At 40.7% G+C, this 23537-nt stretch overlaps 2 protein-coding genes across 2 annotated transcripts in view; one reads left to right on the top strand and one right to left on the bottom strand.

Annotated features, from left to right (window-relative positions):
• Nucleotides 1-171, bottom strand: part of CRH (corticotropin releasing hormone) — an 89173-nt gene extending 89002 nt beyond the window's left edge. Inside the window, exon 1 of the mRNA XM_009276822.1 lies at nt 66-171. Within this exon, the coding sequence (XP_009275097.1) occupies nt 66-171 (106 nt within the window). The remainder of the gene's footprint in view (nt 1-65) is intronic.
• Nucleotides 74-18257, top strand: ADHFE1 (alcohol dehydrogenase, iron containing 1). The gene is made up of 14 exons (XM_009276714.1): nt 74-147; nt 265-302; nt 2785-2828; nt 3000-3053; nt 4264-4418; nt 4585-4781; nt 5190-5267; nt 6419-6524; nt 8042-8194; nt 9338-9436; nt 10381-10459; nt 10634-10730; nt 14107-14264; nt 18000-18257. The coding sequence occupies exons 4-14, from the start codon at nt 3000-3002 to the stop codon at nt 18081-18083; spliced, it is 1260 nt and encodes a 419-aa protein (XP_009274989.1). The 5' UTR covers nt 74-147; nt 265-302; nt 2785-2828; the 3' UTR covers nt 18084-18257.
• The last annotated feature ends 5280 nt before the right edge of the window (nt 18258-23537 follow it).

Here is a 23537-nt window from a genome sequence, read left to right as displayed (position 1 = left end):
CCCCACGGCCGACTGAGGGCCAGCTCCCGGGACCCACCCGTGTTCTTCCGTAGGTGGGACCCCACCTGCCGGCCTGCCGCTCCCCTGGGCCCCGGGGGTGGGCCAGGCCTCCTCCACCCCCAGGCTCCGCTGGAAGGCCTCTTTGGGGTAGGGCGCGATGAAGGGGTACATACAGGAGACTTTTAGGCAAGAACAGATCCGTTTTTCTGCTTTAGTTTTTCCTTTTAACCATGCCTCTTTTTTTTTTTTTTACCTTTTAACTAGATGTCGGTGCCCGAGTCATTGCCACACTTATTCCCAAGGTAAGACTTAAATTGTGTCTCCAGAATAATTCTGTAGGAGACCATGGCCTTGTAGAGCCTTACGTATCGGTGTAACCTGGACAGAGGGTGCAGGTAACGGGTAGGAAAGAGAACAGTTTAAAGGGTAAGGTAAGCAGTCTGTTATTTTGCAACTGTACAATGATAGTGGTTATTGTTGGAGAGATTCACTGTTTCCATGTAAGCCACAACTAATGCATCCTGTCCCTCCCCTTACCATGAGACAAGTTGATAAGAAATTTGCTCTGGCTGCTACTACCGCTGTCATCACCTGAGCCATCTCAACTTTAGATGTGCTTTTGAGGGGAAAAACACACGTCTGTTACATTAGAAAAGAAACGGGAAGCAATATGGATGAAAAGGAGTTATTCACAAAGGTCTGCTTTGGCTTGGGGAATGTAATCTCCGTAGGCTTTTTATACAGTCAGTCCCGAGAACACAGCTCGCTTAGGCCAGGGTTGTGGAGTAAGAGGAGAGCTACGCCGAGTGAGCAAGTCACTCTGGGAGGAATTTCTGTTTGTATTGACTGTAGGGAGGCTATGGGAATAGCTATCTGTGTGCTGGTCAATCTCCAGATCCAATAAAAATTAGTATTTTGGATCATAATTTCAGCAATGTGTAATTCTCAGTGGTTTGGTTTCACGTGTTTTACTTAAGACACTTTTTAAAGAATTACCATTACCATTTTACATATGGAAAAGCTATATATATGTTCAGATATTTGTTTTGCCCGAGACCATTATACAGCAAGACAATAACGCAGCTGAGAAATAGAATCTCATTCTTCTGCTTGTCTGCTTGATGACCTGCTCAGTCAATTCAAACTAAGCCCTTGCTAAATTGAAGTCTTAGTTAGGAACCCCCTCTGTAAGTTTTAGGCAGCAATTGAGTCTATAATGTAGCAAGACGGTGTCAGTTCAGTAAGTGTCTAAATAGTGGGAATTGATTTAACAGTGACTGTAGCAGGAAAAAAATGTTCATTGTGTTTCTTGGCAGTGTTCGAGGAAATAGTGCAATTTTTGAACTCAGTAAAATTCTTCCTGAAAGTTAAGTATGGCTCAAGAATGTAACAGCAGGGCATCTATTACACTATCGGAAAGCAAGAGCGTAAATGGCTTGGACGTGTTCTTAGCCTGTCAAATTAATGACTGAGAGTACAGCAGACTCAAACTCCAGGAGAGGTCAAACACATACAGCCTGGCAAGAGATGGCAATGAAAGAGCTGATAGCAGCTGGCCTGGGCTTGAATAGAAAGTGCATAAAGGATTTTAATATATCTATCTGTTACTGTTGTGGGTCAGTGCTTCAGTGCACCCCAGAGTGTCTGTAAGACTCATTATCATGGCTTCACTCATTGGATCTGAATCCAAATCATGTATTTTCAATTAGCAGACAGAAGGCATGACTTCAGCAGGAAGAACAGAATGCCTCATCTGATCTTTTCTTGGAGAAGAATGGGCTGTTTCAGTTGATGCAGTTTGCTTCACTTTGTGGCAAAATCAGGATATGCAAGAAATGGAGAGTTTTGTGGAAATCCATGCAAGAATGACATGGCAGAGAGAGACTGAAATACTATCCTTATAAATATCTTCTCTCTTCTACTAAATAAAGTTGATAGTGACACACCAGTTCTTATTAAAATTCTGTTTATTAGCAATGCATGCAGTTTCTTAATTTTCAAGCACGCAATTCAGTTTCACCTGCAAGTTCAGGACTAGGCAGAAGTAAAAAGAAGTGTAAACACCTGCCAGTATTACTCTCACATGTACAAAAGATGTTCTCTATCCGGGTACGTATGGAGGATGTCTCATGGATTTGTCTTAAAAGTTGTTCTGAAGGTTGTCATGTAGCCCCTACACGTTCCTAACACCTCTCAACCTGTATGTAGCAGCCTGTATGCTCTGCAGATACTCAGTTCTATGTACTTATTGTGTACTGTTGTGGTCTTTGCAGACTGCGAACAAATTCTCATGCAAACTTCCTGTTAACTTACTCAGTTTTTATAGGAAAGAATTAATTCTTGAAGGAAGGAAAAAACACCCTTGCTTTGCTGAATTGTATGAATCAAATTAAGTAATTGGATCATTTAATCTCTCAAACAACAAGGGACGAAATGGGTAACTGTTACCCAGACAAGCCAAGATGACCTGTGCAAATGTATTAGTGATTTTTAAAAGCAAAAGAATCTGTCAGCTTTAGTATTGAGATACAGATTGAAGTCACTTTTTGTTCCCTAATTTTACTGTTTCATTTCCATTCCAGTCCCTCAACGGCCTACCCTGGGAAACAGACTATGTCAAACAACAAGGGACAAAATGGGTAACTGTTACCCAGACAAGCCAAGATGACCTGTGCAAATGTATTAGTGATTTTTAAAAGCAAAAGAATCTGTCAGCTTTAGTATTGAGATACAGATTGAAGTCACTTTTTGTTCCCTAATTTTACTGTTTCATTTCCATTCCAGTCCCTCAACGGCCTACCCTGGGAAATACAGACTATGCATTTGAGATAGATTTAATAATAAAATATATTTGATTTAAAAGTAGTATTTTGTATACTTCCAAATATGGCATTTAACAAACATTTACGTTAGTAAATATTTATATTTTACTTTGACTGGTTGGTACTAGGTGCCATTTCTCCATTTTTCCAGAAAAAATATGTTCTTTTTTTTTGTAGATGGCCATTTCAAACATCCGATATGGAGAAGGAGTTACTAAAGAGATTGGCATGGTAAGCTTCCGTAGTATAAGTCCATCACTGGTGAAAAGTTATTTTTTAAAGGGCTGGTGGTGCTATCAATCCATTTTATAAGGGAAAGCTTATATATGGTGTGTCTGAATCTCCACTGCTTTGCAGTACGTGTAGTCACATATACCAGTGTAAAAATGTCAGAAGATACTGTTGGGTAAAGAACAGAAGCATGTTACATCAATGTTGCTGTGGTGTGAGTACATGAAATGCAGCTTGGTGGATAATCGGATTGTTGATGATTTGCCAGGATTATGCAACAATATTTTTCTCTGACAGGGAATTTAATTCAAAAAGTTTTGAATCCTGGTGACTCACCAGGATTTTCTCAAGATCACTTTCGTCTCTTGTAGTGCTCATTAAAACGAATCAGAGACTTTCCATTAAATTAGGTGGGTATTCGTTCAGCTCTGAGTTTGCACTGTGAAAGTGTAGAATTTTTCTTTCAGCACTGTGAGATGATTCACCCGAGTATATTGTTCCAGGTTGCCTTTATCATTGGGTTTTTTCATCTATCATTTTTTCCTCTCTTCTTGGCATTTATGGCATTAACAGTTCTTTTTATTTGCAAATTTGTAAAGTAAATTAATAGTCAGATAGTAAATGAAGTTAGATCGTCTGTCTTTAAACAGCATTAGGATTATTTAGAACTGCATGTATTTTATAGCTATTGTGACAATTTAGCAAAGGTTAGGATGTAGTAGTATTTTTCTTCTTTTTGCCACCTTATTTTGATTTTTCATCAATAAATTAATATTCAATATTAAATTTTCAAGATTGTAATGCTGTACTTTGGTAGGCAGTTAGGGGAGACCTAACCTGTGGAAAAGCCTTTTTATGTCACAGGAATTGTGGGGGGAAAAAATATTTTACATTTTACTGTAGTCTTAAGTGGTTCACGTGGTTTTCACTTGTTCAACATCTTTATCATTAGTTTTCTTCTACCATAAGACTTCAGCTATATAAGTTTGGCAGCTTTATACTTTATGCTGTTTTCTGCATCCTACATGTATGTGGTTAATCCTCTTTTTCTTTAGCTGATACTGTTTCAAAACTTTTACAATAACCAACTATTTTTAGGTTGGGGTTTTTCTTATTATTAAATGGTTCAGTTGATGTCAATTAGTATTTAAATAGTTCAGTATATGATTTTATACCAGTTGTTTGGTTTTTAATTTCATTGTTATTATAGGACCTACGGAATCTTGGTGCTAGAAGAGTTTGTTTGATGACAGATAAAAACCTCTCCCAACTCCCTCCTGTAAATGCAGTATTGAATTCCTTGGCAAAATATGGTATAAACTTTCAGATGTATGATAATGTCCGGGTGGAGCCAACAGACCAAAGGTACTAATTCTGACAGTGCGCTTCTCAAAGTAGTGCCTAGGCTCTTACAGCATGCCACACAGCTGTTTAAACACCTCCTTGTGACCTGTACACTGGTCTTAATAGTTAGTTTCTCTATGTGCTGCTTTTCTCCTGACTAATTGGAAAGCTTTTCTTGTTTTCCAAGTTTCCTGGACGCCATTAAATTTGCTAAAAAGGCAGAGTTTGATGCCTATGTTGCTGTTGGAGGTGGGTCTGTAATAGATACCTGTAAAGCTGCCAACCTGTATGCGTCCAGCCCTACATCGGACTTCTTGGATTACGTCAATGCTCCTATTGGGAAAGGAAAGCCTGTCACTGTGCCCCTCAAGCCACTCATTGCAGGTAAAGCAGCAGGGGGGGTATGTGGAGAGTGAGGGCTAGGAGAAGGGGAGTCATTCTACACTCTGTATGATATTTGTTGAAATCAGTTTACCATGACAGTTTCACCTTCCTGTGGGCTTTCTTCTCCTCTAGTTGTATTCAGCAGCAACTTTGCTGTTTACTTCAGTGGAAGTAAAATCACAGTTTTTGTCATTAGTTTGTCTTGTTTAGCTGAGTTTGACTCCTTTTGCTGAGAAAAGAGATCAAAGTGGCAGTTTCTCTTTGACCTATTGGCTTCGGATCAGGGATACCTCTGAGATTTCCTGGATCCTGTATTTTTGGTGGCGTAACTATTGTGGATTTATTTATTTATTTTGCAATATTATGTATTACTTATTATTTGTTGTTATCCCCATTCTTCCTTTTAAGTTCCTACGACAGCTGGAACTGGAAGTGAAACCACTGGTGTTGCCATTTTTGACTTCAAACAACTAAAAGTAAAAACCGGTGAGATTTTTTTTTTTTGGTCTGCTATTCAAGACAATTGCTTTTCCAAAGTCTTTGTTATTTCCCTGCCTTGAAAGAAAGGGATACTGCATGTCATTTCAGTATCATTTTGTTTGATTCAACTGCTACAGGCAAATTTGAAGAGCTTAAAGATTTCCTCCTTGAATTAAATTTATAGCATATTAACATAATGAAATACCTATGTAATACAGTGGATTAGAGTTTGAAGGCAAAACAGGAAACTAAAATCTTTCAAGTTCTTAAATGGCAGAAAATGTTAATTGCAAAGGAAATTTCTACTTACATTGAGGGTCAACCAACTGTTTCTTATTTCCTCTGTATTTTGCTTTCTGCTTTTAAGACTTCTGTTTCTTTGTTGTGTAATTGCAAGCAAATGTTCCTTTTCCTGACTTTTGAAACCTCAGTCCTGAGATGCTGTGCAAGTTAGGGGCACTGTCTTCCTTTGGCCTTTTCATCCCTGGCAAATAAAGATCAAGGCTAAAATGTCATCTTAAGCTTCGTAGCTGTTTTGAGGTTTTAGTTCTAAACGTGTGGATTTTATATGCCGCACAGTCTACAGTACTTGGGACCCAAATGGGTGTGGTGAGGAGCTCTGACTATAGCTCAGAGTTTTGTAGTCTATATGTAGTCAATCAGTCTGTTCGTGTGTGTCTGTCTGTATGTCTCTCTCAAAGCTACATCTGTGCCCCCTTAACCAAAATACGAAGGTTATTACAGATGCTGAAGACAGCAATTAGCAGTAGCAATTGATTGTAGACACAAACCAGTCTTGCCCTCTAATTGTTCACAGAAGAGACAAATCTAAGAATAATGTTGCAGATGCCATTCAGCACAGACATTTTGAAAGTGTAGGCTGCTCAGGGAGGGTTACAAATGGAGAGAGAACACTGTCTGGTATAATTCACTTCAGGCAACAGTCTCAAATCATGTAACTCTCTTACAGGGACTTCATCATCAGGAAGACTTAGATTCGTAGATACTTCTTACTCTCCCTTCTCTCTCTTTGCTTTTATCTTCATAGTTTCAAATCATTTCCCCTCATTATTGTCATGTTTTGAATCTTAAGCTTGTCATGTCCTATTTTGTTGCAAAAAAATCTTTAACTCATTTTCCTTACTTACATATTGCAGGTATTGCTTCAAGAGCCATTAAGCCAACATTAGGTATCATCGATCCTTTACACACACTGTCTATGCCTGAGCGAATAGTGGCCAACAGTGGCTTTGATGTGCTTTGGTGAGTTTTCTGTGTAGGCTGCTGCTTGAATTTATTACAATTTTGTATTTTTACTATGATGATTGTAGAAAAAATATATTTTAGGAGCAGAAAAGGATGATCTTTTTTCTCCTTTTCCTGTTCTTGTTAAGGTGGTCTCCGTTACACTTTCCTCTTACTTAATTTCACTACCTCCCTCAGAATGTATGGAAACAAAGCACTCATTTGCATAAATTTTAATGTTTTTGCAGTGCACTGGAGAAACCATTTGCTTCCAGGATGGTTGTTGTCACGGAAGAGAGTCCGGGTGTCCCTTTTTAAGAGATCAAGTAGATGATTAATCACAATTGCGACAGCGTTTAGCATGTCTCTCAGACATGGCAGGGCATAGAGAACAAGGATTTTCTAATAAAAGCCACAATGTTTCAACAAAAATTTGTGAAGGCCTGTGGGATGCTGACAGGTGTTAACCCAATTATGACCATCCTCAGAACCTCTCTTAATGTGCATTTCACTTGGTACAAAATTTTCTTCATCTTAAACCTACATGCACAAAATGCATGGAAGTTTCTATTCAGAGAGCCAGACCTTACTTTGCTTCTGGGAGCTGTGTATATTAAAGTAATAGATGTAAATGAAACTGTGTGATTTCTCAAGCTTGGTGAAGTGTCCTGAACTATAATGAGTGTAATGGAATTGAGGCATTTGTTCATAAATGAAAATGGTTTGTCTGTAGTTTTGTACATCTAAATGTAGCAATTTAGGCAGTGCCCCTTCTTTATGTAGTCGGATTCACTAGTATCTGGGAGATGAGACTGTCGGCAGTTCCACTTAGCTTAAATATCATACTCCTCATTTTTCAAAGGTCAATACTTCTAAAAGCGATAGGACGAGAGGAAATGGCCTCAAGTTGCACCAGGGGAGGTTTAGATTGGACGTGAGGAAAAATTTCTTTACTGAAAGAGTGGTTAAACATTGGAAGAGGCTGCCCAGGGAAGTGGTTGAGTCACCATCCCTGGAAGTATTTAAAAGATGAGTAGATGAGGCGCTTAGGGACATAGTTTAGTGGGCATGGTGGTGTTGGGTTGACGGTTGGACTCGATGATCTTAGAGGTCTTTTCCAACCTTAATGATTCTATGATTCTATGAAAAGAAAGGTAGCTTACAATGCTTCCAGTGCTAAAGCCTCTTACGGTTCCTGTCCTACAGAAAGGAAATGCAACCATTGCAGATGCACAGTGCTCTTCAGTGAAAAGCATTTCACCCCAAGATGCCAGTTCATCCAACCTAACTTTAAGCATGGTGTGAGCTGTTAGATTGTGGCTGTGTTTGGGTTGCCTTCTGTATGTCTGTTGGAGGGCGACACACTCTGGAGGTGCCTGCCCAGCATTCTCCCAGTTGTCTATGAGATTGTATTTCTGTTTTTGGCAACTGTTAAACAACAGAAGTAAATAAGAAGAACCTGCATTCAAAGGGCAGCAGGGCAGTAAAGTGGAGCTCTCCCACTTAAATAATTCATTTTTCAATCTTTCTTTTAGCCATGCTCTAGAATCATACACTGCTCTTCCTTACAACATGCGCAGTCCCTGCCCTTCAAATCCAATCAACCGACCAGCTTACCAAGGCAGCAACCCCATCAGTGATGTCTGGGCTCTTCATGCTTTGCGCATTGTGGCTAAGTATTTGAAAAGGTAATACAGCCACCCCCTTCGCAGTATGTTCAGTCTTCAGTGCCCAAAAAGGGATGCTTAGAAGAACTTGAATTTTAGGGTAAAAATAAGGCAAACTACTACATTAAACCTTCATTTTTCTGCCCTGGATTTCTCTTAAATAAAGCAAAAAGCTTTTCAAATAAAATTGAAAGTAAAATTAGCGTTACTAGGTTGTCTTGAGGAGATAGCTTTTTAATGCCTCTGTGAATCTATTTTATAAGTCCTCAGTTAAAGGTATTTCAAGCTGCTCAGTTAATATGGGAGCAGCATTCACATATTTTTTTCAAGAATCCTCTTTCTATGGCAGTATAAAGGGAATATGTAGCAAACTGAACAAAATACTGCTGGTGTAATTTCTGTGACCTTCAGTGTAAATTAAGATACTTATAGATCCATCAAGAAGGTAACCACATGTACTTACAAATGTGCAAAATTATGCATTTACTGAAAACTAGTTCATACTGAGAAGACTTTCAATTTAGATTAAGTTTTGACTTAACTGCGAGTTGGTTAAACAATAACAATAAAGTTTTAGCCTGTATACAGCTGTTGTATACCATGTGCACTTCTATTAAAGATCAGTGTGGGGGTTTTTTGTAAAAGACTTTTTATAGTACCTAGCTAGTCAAAGTAGTTGTTTATTGTTCCTGTGGAATCTATTCATGAGACTTTTTCTTCATGTTCTCAAACTACACAAGCAGTCTGATGCGTAGGAAGGCAAGGAACCTTGTCCTCTTCCTGCACAGATGGTGGGGTCCAGACCACCACCTAATGAGATGGTGAGAAAGCTGGAGTGATCTTGGAGCTGTATATAGGATTGCCAAAGCTCCTAAGTAGAACTGTTTAAACTACCACTGAGGTGAATATGGCTAAATTCACTCTATTTACTCAGTTTTTAGAAAAGTGCCCTTCACTGAACCAGTTTTGATCTACCTTACTGATCCAGAAGCAGGATTGTTCTCTGACTGAAGTGTGAATTGATCCTATTTCCACCATTTTTATCTCAGCTTATCTTAGAGGTTTTTGTATATCTGTCCATAAAGAAGCCCTCTCTCCCTTCTCCATCCTGAATTACCAATCCGTTTGTGAATTCACTGGTACCATTGTCTCCATGGTGCACAGAGCCATCAGAAACCCTGAAGACCGTGAAGCAAGAGCCAACATGCACCTAGCAAGTGCTTTTGCTGGTATTGGCTTTGGCAATGCTGGTGTTCATCTCTGGTGAGTACAGAAAAATGTTAACCCCATCCGAAGTCAGCTTCTAGCTAGTGTTTGTTTCAGATTGTCAAAGACATCACTGCTTTTGTTGCTGAAAGTGTAATAAGACATTGTAGCCTGGCCTGTGATGCAGGGGGAGCCGTGTGTTGTGAGAAATTGATGGGCTCTTGGCATTTATGTGTATGAGGACTGTGTGTTCTGGCTTGTGATACTCAAATTCAATCATGTGAAAATGACAAAACATGGCCTTCTTTACCTTCCTTGATAGTAAAAAACAGAGTTAGAAAAAAAAATATCAGTGGCATTTAAAATGTTGAATTTCATGCCAGCTGTTCTGCAGTGAGACAGCAACGAGGTAGTCTCGTGCCATTCCTGACCTGATGCAATTGTCTGTACGTTTGTCTGTGGGGGAGGCATTCAGCAGGCTGAAATGAGCTGTAATTAATATTGCAAAGCAATGTAGTTTCATATGGGTGAAAATCTCAGAGAAGCAAAGCCTAAGCCTGAATTGTGTGGAGAAGTTATTAGCAGTCATTCTCTTCAGAGACCTTCCTTTCATTCCTTTTGTTTGAGCAAATCCACTCTTTAATTATACTTTAAAATTAATGTTTATTTTTCTCAGGCAATGTGATCAGGTAGGGATGCAGATTATGCTATTTTTGGCATACCTGTATTACTTTAGTAACTGAACATCTTTCAGTCCAGTCAGTGGAGTAATATAACTTCACACTCACAAAGTAAGGAGGTACTGGTTTTTATAGCTAGGTCCCTAAGGTGCAGCAGGGTGAGGGTTGTCCATACCTAATATCCATACCATATCTGTACCTAAATACCTTTTGAGTACCTGTACCTAAGAGACTTGCATACAGAAGACAAGGGACTGAACACAAATTTTCCAAATACCAGGAGAGCTGCCCTAACCACTTTCTCTCTACTCTCTGTTCCAGCCATGGAATGTCTTACCCTATTTCTGGTTTGGTGAAAACTTATAAACCAAAGGATTATAATGTGGATCACTCTTTAGTGGTAAAACTTGGTTTATCTTTGTTTTCGTATTATACATTTCAATTCTCTGTTATCTCACATTAATGAGCATTAAAGCACATTGAAGTTGAAAGTACATGTCTTGTTGATGTGATTTTATTCTTTTTTCTTTTTTCTTCCTTTTTTTTTTTTTTTTCCCCCCCCCCCCCCCCCCAGCCACATGGCCTTTCTGTGGTGCTGACATCCCCAGCAGTGTTTACTTTCACAGCACAGATACATCCTGAGCGACACTTGGAAGCTGCAGAGATACTAGGTAGGAATCTCCTCTATGGATATAACTTACTCATACAAATGGAATTCTTTCCAAAATGTCTTTTTGGGAGGGGAAAAAAATGCATGCAAGCAATTGTAGTTGGTTGTTGCAGGGTTTTAAGTTTAAAAAACAAGATTCTGCAGTCTGAGTTACACATAATGCAAACTTAGGTAGAATAATGCTAAATTTTTATATTGGATGATGTAGTTAGAGAAGCAAGCTGGAGAGGTCTGCTTCTTGGCTAGAAAATGGGACAGCTGAAATTAACTGTAGATCTGTTACGAATCAGGAGAGAGTAGCTGTGATTTGCATCTTTCTTGTTGCTTTATGGAGAGTACTTACTTTAGAGTAGGTACCATAAAACAAACCAGTACTCAGGTGCGTCTGTTAGCTAAAAGGAAGCATTTTGCCTAAAAAATTTCCTGCTGTGGCAATGAATTAGGACAGAGTGATGTTCTGAATCACTCCTGCTCTTTTTCCATGGCACGCAACTGTGGGTTTCGGTCTTTCTAATATAGGGCTAAGCTTGTTTGTAGGTGTTAGAATTTCTCAGTGGCCGATGTCAAGGGAAAGCATGGAGTAGCTATTCTGTGGACACATCTGTCATGGCTCAGAAGTGGGTTAATGAATAAAGTGGCCTTTTCTGCTTCTTAGCAGAATAAAAGTAAATGCTGCAAGCTGACAGCTCATTTAAAGATTATCTTTTCATACAGCGCTTTGTTATCTGTGCAACCCATCACTGGAAGGTGTCCTAGAGAAGGGGTACCTCTTCATTGCACCCCCAGCATGACCATGTGTAATAAACTAGCTTTCAGTGATGTAATCTTGGAGCTGTTAGCAGTCTAGCTGTGACAGGATGGCTCTGCGGTGGGCTAATGTATTTATATCTAAGGTCAGTTTTTTTCTCTGCACTAGACTGTGTTGTAGCTAAACTGCTGCTAATACCTGTGCTTGCTAATGAGCACTCACAGTCACATGGGCAGCAGTGTAGAGAGTAGAGAGAAAGTGGTTAAGGCACTAACCTGGTATTTGGAAAATTTCTGTTCGGTCCCTTGTATGGTCAGCCTTCTGTATGCAAGTCACAGCAATCCAGTCACATGTATGACTTCCTCGTATAAGTAATCTGAAAGCATTGTGGGTTTCAAGGAAGAGTGGGACTTTTATATAGACAATGAAAATATCACATTTATTTTAAAGAGGATGTAGAACAACATGGTCAGAAAAAATACGTTGGGGGAAAATTCCATTTATTTTACAAATGTTGGCTATGAGGTTTGTTCAGCCTTCCCCCAAAATACGCAGTCCTGCCTATGGTCAAAACCAGAACACAAACCTAGCTGGAATCATATACTAAGGTACAAAATGTCTGTGTTCCTACAGCAATAACATACAACTCAAAGTAGACTAAGAAAATATTTCTGCATAACTGGCCAGCACAGCATATCAGAGAATTTGACTGTGGCTCCTTGATTTTAAAAGAAGTGGTGAAAAAGCAGTTCTTTTAGGTTTTGTGGTATCAACTCCTGCCATAAATTCTGTTTCCAAAAGCTCTGTTAATTTTCTCAATAGAAATTTAAACTATGTTATTGTCTGCCTTGCTGTGAAGGGACTCTGCTGAAAACGTCACGTGGAATTGAATTTGTTAATTCCCACCTGGGGTGTTTATTTCTGATTCCAGTCCAGAGTCCAACTGACTACAGTAGCTGATTCAAATCTGTCATGTTGCCAAATGCAATGACTAAGAAAGTATTTTATGACATGGAGCAGATTACTAAATAGTTATGTTGTGTGTATGTACAGCTGTGAATTTGGGTACAGCCATTAAAAGCTTAATACCTCCCTGGGTGGATTCTTAAACAGTTGAAATAGGTGTGCGTGTGGCCAGAAGTTTTCTAAGTGCAATCAAAGACTGATGTATCCTTTAGGTTGAGCAAAAAGTACTAGAACTACAGCAATATTTTAAAACTGCCCTTCACATTTACTGTCCTTTTTTTCTCTTCTACATTTCCCTTTTACTTTACCATCTGAAGATACTGGATTTATGTCTCAGTTACTCCTCTATAGCAAAACCCAGAATAAACTCAGACTGCATGGCATAATCCCAGTAGCATAAGACTTCATAAAAGACTCTGTCATACCTTATTTATCAATTTCTCCCAGACATTCTGTACCACAGTACTGCCAGTCTTACTACCCGAATATCTGAGCTCCTCAAATGAGCTTGTTAGTCTCCTGTTCACTTAACCCCCTTTGAATGTTACACTGAACTGAGTGAGGATGACAGAAAACATTTTTCCTTTAGCTATGTTGTGCTCTTACTCATCTCGCAGTGTGGCACTTGGACCTAACATAGCTCCCAGACATTCTGTACCACAGTACTGCCAGTCTTACTACCCGAATATCTGAGCTCCTCAAATGAGCTTGTTAGTCTCCTGTTCACTTAACCCCCTTTGAATGTTACACTGAACTGAGTGAGGATGACAGAAAACATTTTTCCTTTAGCTATGTTGTGCTCTTACTCATCTCGCAGTATGGCACTTGGACCTAACATAATCCTGGTGTAACATCATTGAGGTTACACAAAGGACAAATTTAGCTCAGCTTACTTTGAAAAGAAATCATATGGAGGAACGTGTGTCATCTGGACATGTTTTTATTATTACTTTTAAGTAAGTCCTGACCGTTCGTTGAAGGAGGCAAGCAAGCTATTCTGTAAGAAGTATTGGTAATCTTTCATTGTATATTGATGCTTTCATTACTGTTCAGTAGATGTTTCAAAGATACCAGTTCGTCCTCTTCAGTTCTACATTATCCTACACAAGTCAGCACATATTCAAATAGCATTAAGTTTAGGATTTACTTAACCCCTTGAACACTGCCGTGCCATCTCCTGTCTTTCTCAGCCTACATGCTCTAGTCCTCTTTGAATGAGTAATTGAACAGAACAGTCAGTGTTTTCCATGTCCTCTAGATGTCAGCAAACTCAAGGCCTTAAAAGAAAGTTAGCATTTGGCACCCTGTCCATAAAAATAAATACCACTGGCGCTCATGTGTTAGCTTCTTTCTTCCCAGCAGTTAGTCAGACCAAAAAGTGCTTCTCCCTGTAAGCACAGAGGGAAAGGAAGTTAACCTCATGTGGCAGTTAGTCTTTCTGGCAGCAGTTACCTGCTTCTCCTGATCTTGTTTTATTTCACCTTTTACAAACTATTCCAACTGTAAAATGAAGACTGATTCTTCTTTTTACTTCATGTTGCTTTTAAGGCAGTGACTGTTATGTATGGATATGTATTCAGCTGATACTATGATTAAATTAAGTCCAGAACAGGCTTCCTCCTCTCTCTCCACCCTACAGTCAAGGCGTTATGTCTTATTTTAGGAGCTGACATCCGCACTGCCAGAATCAAAGATGCGGGGTTTATTTTGGCAGACACGCTCCGGAAATTCCTGTTTGATCTGAATGTTGATGATGGCTTAGCTGCAATTGGTTATTCTAAAGCAGACATCCCTGCATTAGTCAAAGGCACTCTGCCTCAGGTAAGACAGAAAGCAAAATAGTTTTTCTTGTCAAATAAAAAAAGCAGATTTTTGAAAAAACAGAAGTGTTTCTTTTCAAGCAAATGTTATTTCTAGTCCTACATGAAAAGAAATAAAGTGTAGAAAATTATGATAGATAATACAAAATATGTATTTTGTTTGTCTGCACAGTTTAGGTTTTTCTTTTCAGTGAGATGGAGTGCATGCTGCAGTCTGTTCTTCACGTGGATTCAGAAAGAATGGCTAGGTGTTTGTTGGGTTTTTTTTTAAATGTCACATTTTTAAAAAAGAGGATGTTTTTCATAGACCTTTGATCTTGGTAGAAGACACTGCTTTTTCGTAACTATATCTGTTAATTATGTATGCAGGATGGGTTATAGATAAAGCCTTAATACCAAGTGCTATGTGGTAAGAAAGATCAAGCTCACTTTGCATTAAACTTTTCTGTATTGAGAAGTTGCACTTTTCTTCCCAGATGGCTTTTTTGTTCCATTGACCCCCATCAGAATTTGAAATAAGGTCCCCTGGGATGATATAGATTAAACTTGTAATACCCTTTATTGTTTCAGTGCTCACAAAGACACTGCAAAAAGCAACACACCACTCCAAAAGCAAAATCCAGTGTCTTCCTTGTAAAAAGAGAGTTTGATTCATACGCTATGGACTGTTCTGTCCACTTAGGATTTATTTCCACCAAGCAGCAAGGGAAATAAACACTGTGGAGAAAATGAAAATTTTGTAGGCTGAAAGGTTACTCACTTTTTTCAGCAGTACCTCTTACCATGTCTAGTTCTTCTCATACATAATCTCAGAGCAACTTATAACAGAGGGTGAATGTTAATATTCCTATTTTATACCTGAGAAAATGACACAAAGCTGCAACTATTTAGGATTACACACAACAGAACAGTGGCAAAGCCAGGGAGAAAACTAAGGTCTCTGAGCGCCCATCAAACAGGTTATGTGTGTAAATTGTTATGGGGCATTTTGGAGGTTTGTTTTGATAAATATGTTCCTTTAAAACAATTGGGTTTGGGTCATCACAAGCACAGCATCTCATTGAAGGCATGTTTTGCGTAGCTGGGGGAGGGGGAAGGTTCTTCACCAAAAGATGTTGAAGGGGTTTTTTGTTTGTTTGTTAGCTTAGCTCAAATTGACTTTTAATTCATTTACTGTCGTCTCACGGCATTGATGATTAATTGTACTGTGTAAAATGAGATGACCTAATAGTTTCTCAAACCTCATTTTTGTATATGAGATGTAGCATGATGAAAATGTATTAGTGTTCCTTAATAGTCCATTATTACCCACAGAGGTAGTCCATACAGTTTAATCTTTGGTGTATTTTTTCTTTTCATCCTGCAGTAGGTTTTCTTTGGAATACAGCACCGACCCATTCACGTCGGCAAGGCAGTGTGGTGCAGCAGTGATAGCACTAATAAGCGTGCAGGGTGTATTTCACACTGTGAAGTGCAGGCTGCAGGAAAACAAAACTAATCTACTCTAACTGCCGGGATTTGGGGTGGGAACTCTACTGGGGCGAACGTTTATACTTGAAGTTAAAACAGAATTTTATTTTCCTTTCTAAGTGAGTCTATTGAAATTGATCCTATTTACAGACAGCAGTGAGTCTAGCAAAGAAGATCCTGTCCCGAGGTCTGAGGTAGCCGGCCCTGTGATGGCGTTTGAGGGGAGATGGGGAGGACTGAAAATGAGAGACGGCGGAAGGGCTGTTCTCTAGCCTACCCACCCCCTGCAGACAATCCAGAGGCAGCTACAGTGGGGCTGAACCACTGATGAGCCAGGAGTTGCGCATTTTTGGCACTATACCAGAATGCACTGAGTCAGACTGGGTGAGCTGGGGCCTTGCTGTCTGGGCACCAGCAAATATCAGCAGGCTTGTGCAGAGGGAGCGCTGGTGCCTCTGTGTCGAGGCATACGGGAGGAGCACTCGTTTGCAGCCTTCTGTCAATATAGCTGGGAAATGCTACAGGCTGTCAGGGTGATCGTCTCCTGTCACCCCGTGTGACTTTACAGATAACATCTTGGTGCACAGGGCTGCAAAACTGTAATTTGGCCCAGAGTGCCTTAATATAAGCCTGATGAATTTACTGAGTAATTGAGCACTGAGTTGTTATATTTTGCATATTGTGAGTCTGAAAAAAATCATACTTTTGCCCTAGTGCTCTTTGATTTTTCCATTTGGTTTCAAAACTGCGTAGAAGGATCTTAGCCTTTTCTTTGGCTGGGTCTGTGTGCAAGGCAGCAGTGGTCAGGGATGGGGAAAGAGGTATCATTTGATTGCTACTGCTGCAACAGCAAAGCTTCTCGTGTAGGTAAAGTTATGCACACAAAGCTGCACTTTTCAGACTCGTCACAAACCATGCTAGCCATGCTGAGCGTGATTATGAACTGTGAATATCTCACAGCTGACTTCGTCACCATGCTAGACCAATATTTCACATGTTAAGTTCACAGTGCGGTGGCCTCTCTTGCTCTGTAACCACATCCAGCCTGTTCACAAATCACAGCCCCGTGGGTTGGGAGGGAAGTAGAGCAGCTGCAGCATTGCACTGCAGCGTTGTGCTGCGGCGGCAGCGTGTGTTCCGCTCGGGAGGGCGTCTGAGCTGAGCCTCTCCCCGAGGCAGGGGGATGGAGGAGCCCCTTCCCCAGCATCCCACTTGGTGCATGAGGCAAGGCCCCTAGCAAATGACATCCAGTGTCTCACATGTGAAAAAGGGGGGGGGAAATGCAGAGCTTTTACTGGGACAGCCTCTTCCACGAGGGAGATGTTGAAACAGGTTGTAGCAGAAAACTCCATCTTGCCAAAATACACCACATTCATCTAAAGATAATGCGTTCCTAGTGTAGGCCTGGCCTCTGTCTTTGCAGATGTTTGTAACTCTCCCCAATCTTTCAATAAATGTTAAAATCATTGATTGCTGAACGCATAAAAGTACTAATCATAACCAGTACAAGTACATTAATGTTACACCCTTTCAGCTGAGTGTTTCTGCAGTAACCGAATACCTACACTAATACAGCTCCTCATCCTCAGTAGCATGGGGCTTTTCTGAATTGCCATCCCTGCCTTTGCGGTTGTTTAGTCAAACAGAGCAGTGAAGCATATACTTGAGTTTCATTTCAGTCGGTGGGACTTCAGCACCCGAAAATTCTGTTGAATCACCGTCCAAATTAAGACCAGCCACAACTATTTTGTATTCTCATTCCAAAGTGTCAGGCTATTTATTAAGCAGTTTCACTACCTTCCCTTGCTGTTGCTCTTTTTTGGAGTCTGAGTTGCAAGCACTGTTTACTCTCCCCGTTTATGGCAGTTCCTGAGCTTTGAGAGATGCTGTATTTTGAAAATCTTGGTCCCTAAAAATTGACCTCCTAGTCCAATGCTGGCAAATGAATTTTAAAATGGACTGTATTCCCAGGATACTACCCACCACTGTACTGACATCTGTGACTGACAAGACCCGTGTTTGAAGTACTTTGCAACTGAACTGCATTTTAATCTTGCTTCTGTGTATTTAATTATAGGCAATTTAAATGAATATATTCTTGCAAGTACTGTACAGTTGATGATGCTTCAACCTTAATTACTTGATTACTTATTTGCAAAACCTTGTTATATGTGAAGGACGTTAGTACAAAGGCACATAGTTCAGCTACTGTTTGATTAATTTTATTGGCAACCTTCTGTAATCCAGTTTTTCTTTAACCTTGCAGGAGAGAGTGACTAAACTATCACCGCGTCCCCAAACAGAAGAAGACTTATCTGCCCTCTTTGAGGCTTCCATGAAGCTTTATTAGCTTAAACATTTTGTTCTGAAAAGCATGCTCTATTCTAACACAAAGGTAATTTCTTATAGGTATGGGGCTAAATTTGTTTAGAGAATGGAAGAACTTATGTGTCTTTGACTTCGGTTCCATTGTACACTGCCAAAAGGTCAAGTAATTCATCTTTAACTAAATAGTGCTCTGAAGTGAAGGCTTGACTGTGGTGGTTTTTCTTGCTCAGTAGTCAGTGGTGTTAACTTGCATAAAAGTTGGAGCAGACTTCACGCTTTACTGAAGGGTTTCTTGTGCTTTAGAGGTGGTCGAAGGTGGAAAAATGTTTTAAGGGGTATTCCAAAATATTTTACAAATTATGTTTTTTATTAAAATTGTCTGTGATTTTGTTTTAAAAAGTCATGCTATTTAAGAAATAATTGGGGGCATTTTTAAATAAGGAAGGGGAGTTACCTTGCGGAAAATGTCAGCTTGCTGTATTCCATTCCACTTTATCGTCTTTCTACCATCTTGCTTCGCTAAGAAGGCTATTGCACTGGGGTACTTTCTGTGGTTTGGTGAAGAAAAAACCTACACACTTCATACATGTTTGGAAAAGGCTTCCTGAAAGTTTGCTTTGGGTTAAAATTTTGACATGTATCATCAGATATTTATCTTTCCTTTTAAAATCTATATAAAGCGTTCATAGGAGGAGCAAAACCAGAGCAAAGCATGGTGACACGCTCAACAGGAACCACGTCACAGCAGGACATCATCCACCATGGTCATTTTGTCTCTGTGGAGGCAGCAGCTCCCTTTTCCTGCTGCATTCTGTGGAAAGAAGCTATCAACTGTATCTTGCTTCTCTGTGAAGCAATTGCTTCTGCTGAGCTCCTGCAGGTGCTGTCACTCAGAGTGCAGCCACCAGCTTAAGGAAGTGGCGGGGTGCTGTGGTTCAATATTAAAACGTGGTGGTGTAGCATATGGCTGCACAGTGCCCCGCTGGGAGCTCTGGTTAAACGTGGGAATGAGCGTGCACGTTCAGAGCAGTTAACCAGCTGGTTGACTGTCAACTGAGAAAGGGAAGTGGGAAAGGGAGAAATGAAACTAAAATTTTAATACTATTTTTCTTTTTTTAAAAAGTGCACGTGGTTGTGTGTACAGTTCATTTAAATCAGATTCTGCTTCACGTTGGACCCTTTCAGCACCTGACTCATGCAGCTACCACAGCACAAGACAAATGCAAGAAGAACCCCATAACTTCTGGTGTGCTTATTTCTTTCTGCTAGGGAGGGAGCGCTTTTCAGTCACCCTGTTGAAGTAGAAGGCTCTGTACTTACACCTTTGCATTCTTGTGTTTGTCTGATAAAGCTAGTGCTATCCTACAATCTGAGGACAGATGTGTACTGGATGTTGACATTGGATCTGTTTTAATGCTCAGTTAAAATAGGTGGATGGATACTGGTTGAGGACCGGAGATTTTCTTTTTAACCACAGAATGGGTTTAGTGGCTGTAGGGGCTGCACTGGCAGCATGCCTCAGCCTGTGCTGGGACACACATTTGATTTCCATGTCCTTCTGAATCTTGTCCTCTGCTGAACTCGCCCACAAGAACATCTGTCGCAAATGCTGATGTTGTAATAGCAAGGGGCAAGGGATTCACTTTATTGTATTGTGCAAAGCTGCCATGTTTGAAAAAAAACCTTTTTGTCAAACCCTTTTGTATATAATCTTTTGGCCTGTTTCATCTTTCCACTTCTGTCTTTGTCCAGGCTGTGGTAGCGGTACAGAGTCCTGAAGAGAGAATCTTTTTTCCAGGAGCCTAATTCATGGCAGCCATGCTGTGTTTGGGGAGAATATACTTTCTGGGGAACTGAACAGCATGTGGGTTTCATCACTGCAGCAGAGCACTTTGATGGGCAGAAATGTAGGGTATTTCCTTCCAGCACACTTTATGTGCCATTTATGCCAGTACGGCAGTTACTAGGAGGCTGCTTTTTCAACTGACAGAACCTCACGCTTAACTTCCTATACCAGGTAACCCAGAGCTCTTCCTATTTTTTTAATTGAGCCTCACACACACACATCACACACACACCCTGATATAGCAGGTTTTATAGATTTTATATTTTATAGATGAGACAAAGGGTTTGATATAATACCTAACCCAACATAAGCAGATGGTGCTGTAAGAAGGGCCATTTCTGTTTCCCACACCCCTTTGGCAGCATCAGGGTCTTTGACTCGCTTAAACTGGTTGTGAAATCTCACTCAGAGACATGAAATGTTCTCCCACCGCCAATTATTAGTTACTAGTGGAAATTTTCTGAGGAAAAATCAAGGGAGCTCAAGCCACCCCACAGTGCTGTCTTTCAAATAGCGATGGTGTGACAGGGAGGCACACCCTGGCTCCCGGGCAGTGGTAGTTTTATTTACAACTGAAGAGTTACCGGGGTTTTTCATGTATTATCTTACTAAATTACTCTGTACTGAGACAACCTAGTTGGTCAAATATATCTGTATCTTTGAACATGCCTATTTTGTGCACATGAGCCTGGCATTTGTGTGGGGAGCTGGGGTGATATGAATTGTGAGTGCCCAGCGGTGATTGGGCACGTGTGTGAAATCTGGGCAGCTTCTTCTTGTGGCTCCTGTTACTGCTCTGTTACTCAAGCCCTCCGTGATGGATCTGTTATTGCCTTTAGATGATATTGAAATGCAAACAACAAATAATACTGTACTTGCTGTAAACACAAGCTTGTTTGAAAGTGTTTGAGAGCAGTGTTTAACTCTGTCATGTTAAATTCAATCCTATAAAGTAACTATGAACCAAAACCATTCAGAGAAAGTAGGCTTTCACTAGCTTCACAGACCATAATGATTCCTCCTGCAACGTCGTTTGCCTGGTGAGCTTGGCACTGTGCAGATAAAACCATTGTATCATGGGTGACAACCGAGAGCAATGGTGGAAATAAAAGCATCCAAACTGCTGCACGGTATTTCTGTGAACATTTAAGATGGTTTCTGCACGCCTTACTCTGCCTAATCAGTACATAGTTAATGTTACATAGTACATCGCCCCTCACTACAAGAAGGACGTAGAGGTGCTGGAGCGTGTCCAGAGAAGGGCAACGAGGCTGGTGAGGGGTCTGGAGAACAAGTCTTATGAGGAGCGGCTGAGGGAACTGAGGCTGTTTAGCCTGGAGAAGAGGAGGCTGAGGGGAGACCTCATCGCTCTCTACAACTACCTGAAAGGAGGTTGTAGCGAGGTGGGTGTTGGTCTTTTCTCCGAAGTAACAAGTGATAGGACGAGAGGAAATGGCCTCAAGTTGCGGCAGGGGAGGTTTAGATTGGATGTAAGGAAAAATTTCTTTACTGAAAGAGTGGTGAAACATTGGAACAGGCTGCCCAGGGAAGTGGCTGTGTCACCATCCCTGGAAGTATTTAAAAGACGAGTAGATGAGGCACTTAGGGACATGGTTTAGTGGGCATGGTGGTGTTGGGTTGACGGTTGGACTCGATGATCTTAGAGGTCTTTTCCAACCTCAATGATTCTATGATTCTGTGATTCTATAGTTATAAGTATTATTACATATTTCATGACAACACTATCAATCCTTGTATTGTCATACTTGTTAGCAGTAGGGCTTGATTTGAGTCCCTCCTCTTCCTTGTGGAGTCAGAGACTTACTTTCTGCCTTAAACAGCTGTAACTATATAAAAGGATTTGTCACTCTTTATATGAAGAAGAACAAATGCCCAGTTTATCTAGACCGTGGTTTTTGAATAGGTTTCAAGTAAGCATAAATGGCAGCTATTCAGTCATGGCAGAAGAATGGTTTGAGAGACTCTAGGGACTCCTAGTAGAGTAGGAGTTACCACGTTCGTGATGCTTGCTGTGGATGTTGACCTGCTACTTCTCTCCCCTAGTCCTGTATTCTCCGCATTCCGTGCAGGCAAACATGAAGCGAACCCTGGCCCATCTGGTTACTCACTCAGTCCATCTACAGTGATAAAGTTAGCTTTGGGGAGCAAGTACGAACAAGTGCACGTGTAGTGCTGGTGAAAATAGTTTAACAGCGGGTATAGTTTTACCTGGACTACAAAATGGAAAGCCCACTCCCCTCACAAGGTACTGGGAGCTTGCAGGGTTGCTGCTTGGCATCAATAGAAATGAGGGCAGCTGGTACCATAGTTTGTCCGTCCCCTCTTTTCCCTTGCCTCTTCCCATTCCAGTGCTGATTTTCCCAGCAGTTAAAGCAAAAAGAGAATGAAGTGAAAAATATGTAACCAACGTGCCTAAATCTGCAAAAACTCTTACCATCATCCTTTGTGAATAAACTTGGAAGAAATCACCCATCAGTTAGTGTGTATGCTCCTTCCTTGTTGCACTGTCTTCACTTTAAGGCAATGTGCCAAGGCTGTCATCTTCTGTCTTGTGGTTGGCTTTCCATCCCCTTGGACCTGAAAAATGGGTGAGAAAGTGATGGTTAAGTGACACAGCCTAGCTATGTCTAGGCACTTTCCATAACCCCTGAATAAATCTGCTTAAGCATCGCAGTGCTCCAGGACGTGTGCAGTATGCCTTGGGTTCAACAGCTCCAACCTAACAAAGCTGTCACTGCATTCAGCGTGTCTGTGGAGAAGGGACAAGGGCCACCTGATGCAGTGCAGCAGGAGGCCTAAAGGTGTGGTCTCCTTTTTTCCTCAGACCATCCCTGTGTGCTTCCTAAATAAAAAGGTACTTAATAGAAATTCAAACACCAGCTAGTGAATACAGCAAGTGATGCAACCGTTTTCCTGATCTCCCCAGGAGCTGTAGCTCACGCAGCAGTACACAGACTGCTTGTCTGCTGCAGTGTCAGCCCTGGGCAGTGAGAAGAGGGTCTTCCACACCCACCCGCCCCTGCTAATCCTGCCTCGAAACCTCGTTCCATCTTTGACTCATCACCAGGTCACCTGCAAAAGAAGAGGTTGCTCTTTGAGCAAGGGTATGGCGGGACTGTCTGTGACTGAATTTGCAGGTGTCTCGGCTCTCTTTGTGCATGTGGTTTTTCCGCATTCAGTTACCTTTCTCCTTAACCTGCAGTGTGCGTGTGTGAAATCACGCAGGCACAGTTTGTTACAAAATGTTTAGTGCATATTTTTTATGTGCATGCATCATAGTGTTTGTGGTCACGTATTTGTACGTGAGAATAAGCAGAAGCTTCTACTTTTGCTTTGCATTTCTCAGTGAAACTGAGACAAAGAAACCCAAAACCTGGGCTATCATTAGGAAGGCTGCAGTTCCCTTAGACGCAGCATTTCAGAATGCAGTTTTATATTTTGCCAGTTCTAGGCTCCCACTAAAACACCCAAAATACCATTCATTTTCTTTTTTCCCCATTGTACTGAAACAGCTGCCACGAGTGAGTTGGTAGAAAACGTTGTGCAGCCAAATAATAACAATAAGAGGAAGAACCGTTTGACACAGCTCAATGGAATGTTAATCAGGGC

Source organism: Aptenodytes forsteri, unplaced genomic scaffold, assembly GCF_000699145.1.
Source record: "Aptenodytes forsteri isolate BGI_AS27 unplaced genomic scaffold, ASM69914v1 Scaffold411, whole genome shotgun sequence".
In the NCBI taxonomy this organism is placed as follows: Eukaryota; Metazoa; Chordata; class Aves; order Sphenisciformes; family Spheniscidae; genus Aptenodytes; species Aptenodytes forsteri.
Note: the sequence above shows the minus strand (reverse complement) of the source record. Positions and strands in the feature narration are given on the sequence as shown.

Coding starts and splice junctions, on each gene's coding strand:
- ADHFE1 (XM_009276714.1), top strand. CDS start 3,000: ATGGCCATTTCAAACATCCGATATGGAGAAGGAGTTACTAAAGAGATT. Junction 3,054..4,263: donor TTACTAAAGAGATTGGCATG/GTAAGCTTCCGT, acceptor TTGTTATTATAG/GACCTACGGAATCTTGGTGC. Junction 10,460..10,633: donor ATGTGGATCACTCTTTAGTG/GTAAAACTTGGT, acceptor CCCCCCCCCCAG/CCACATGGCCTTTCTGTGGT.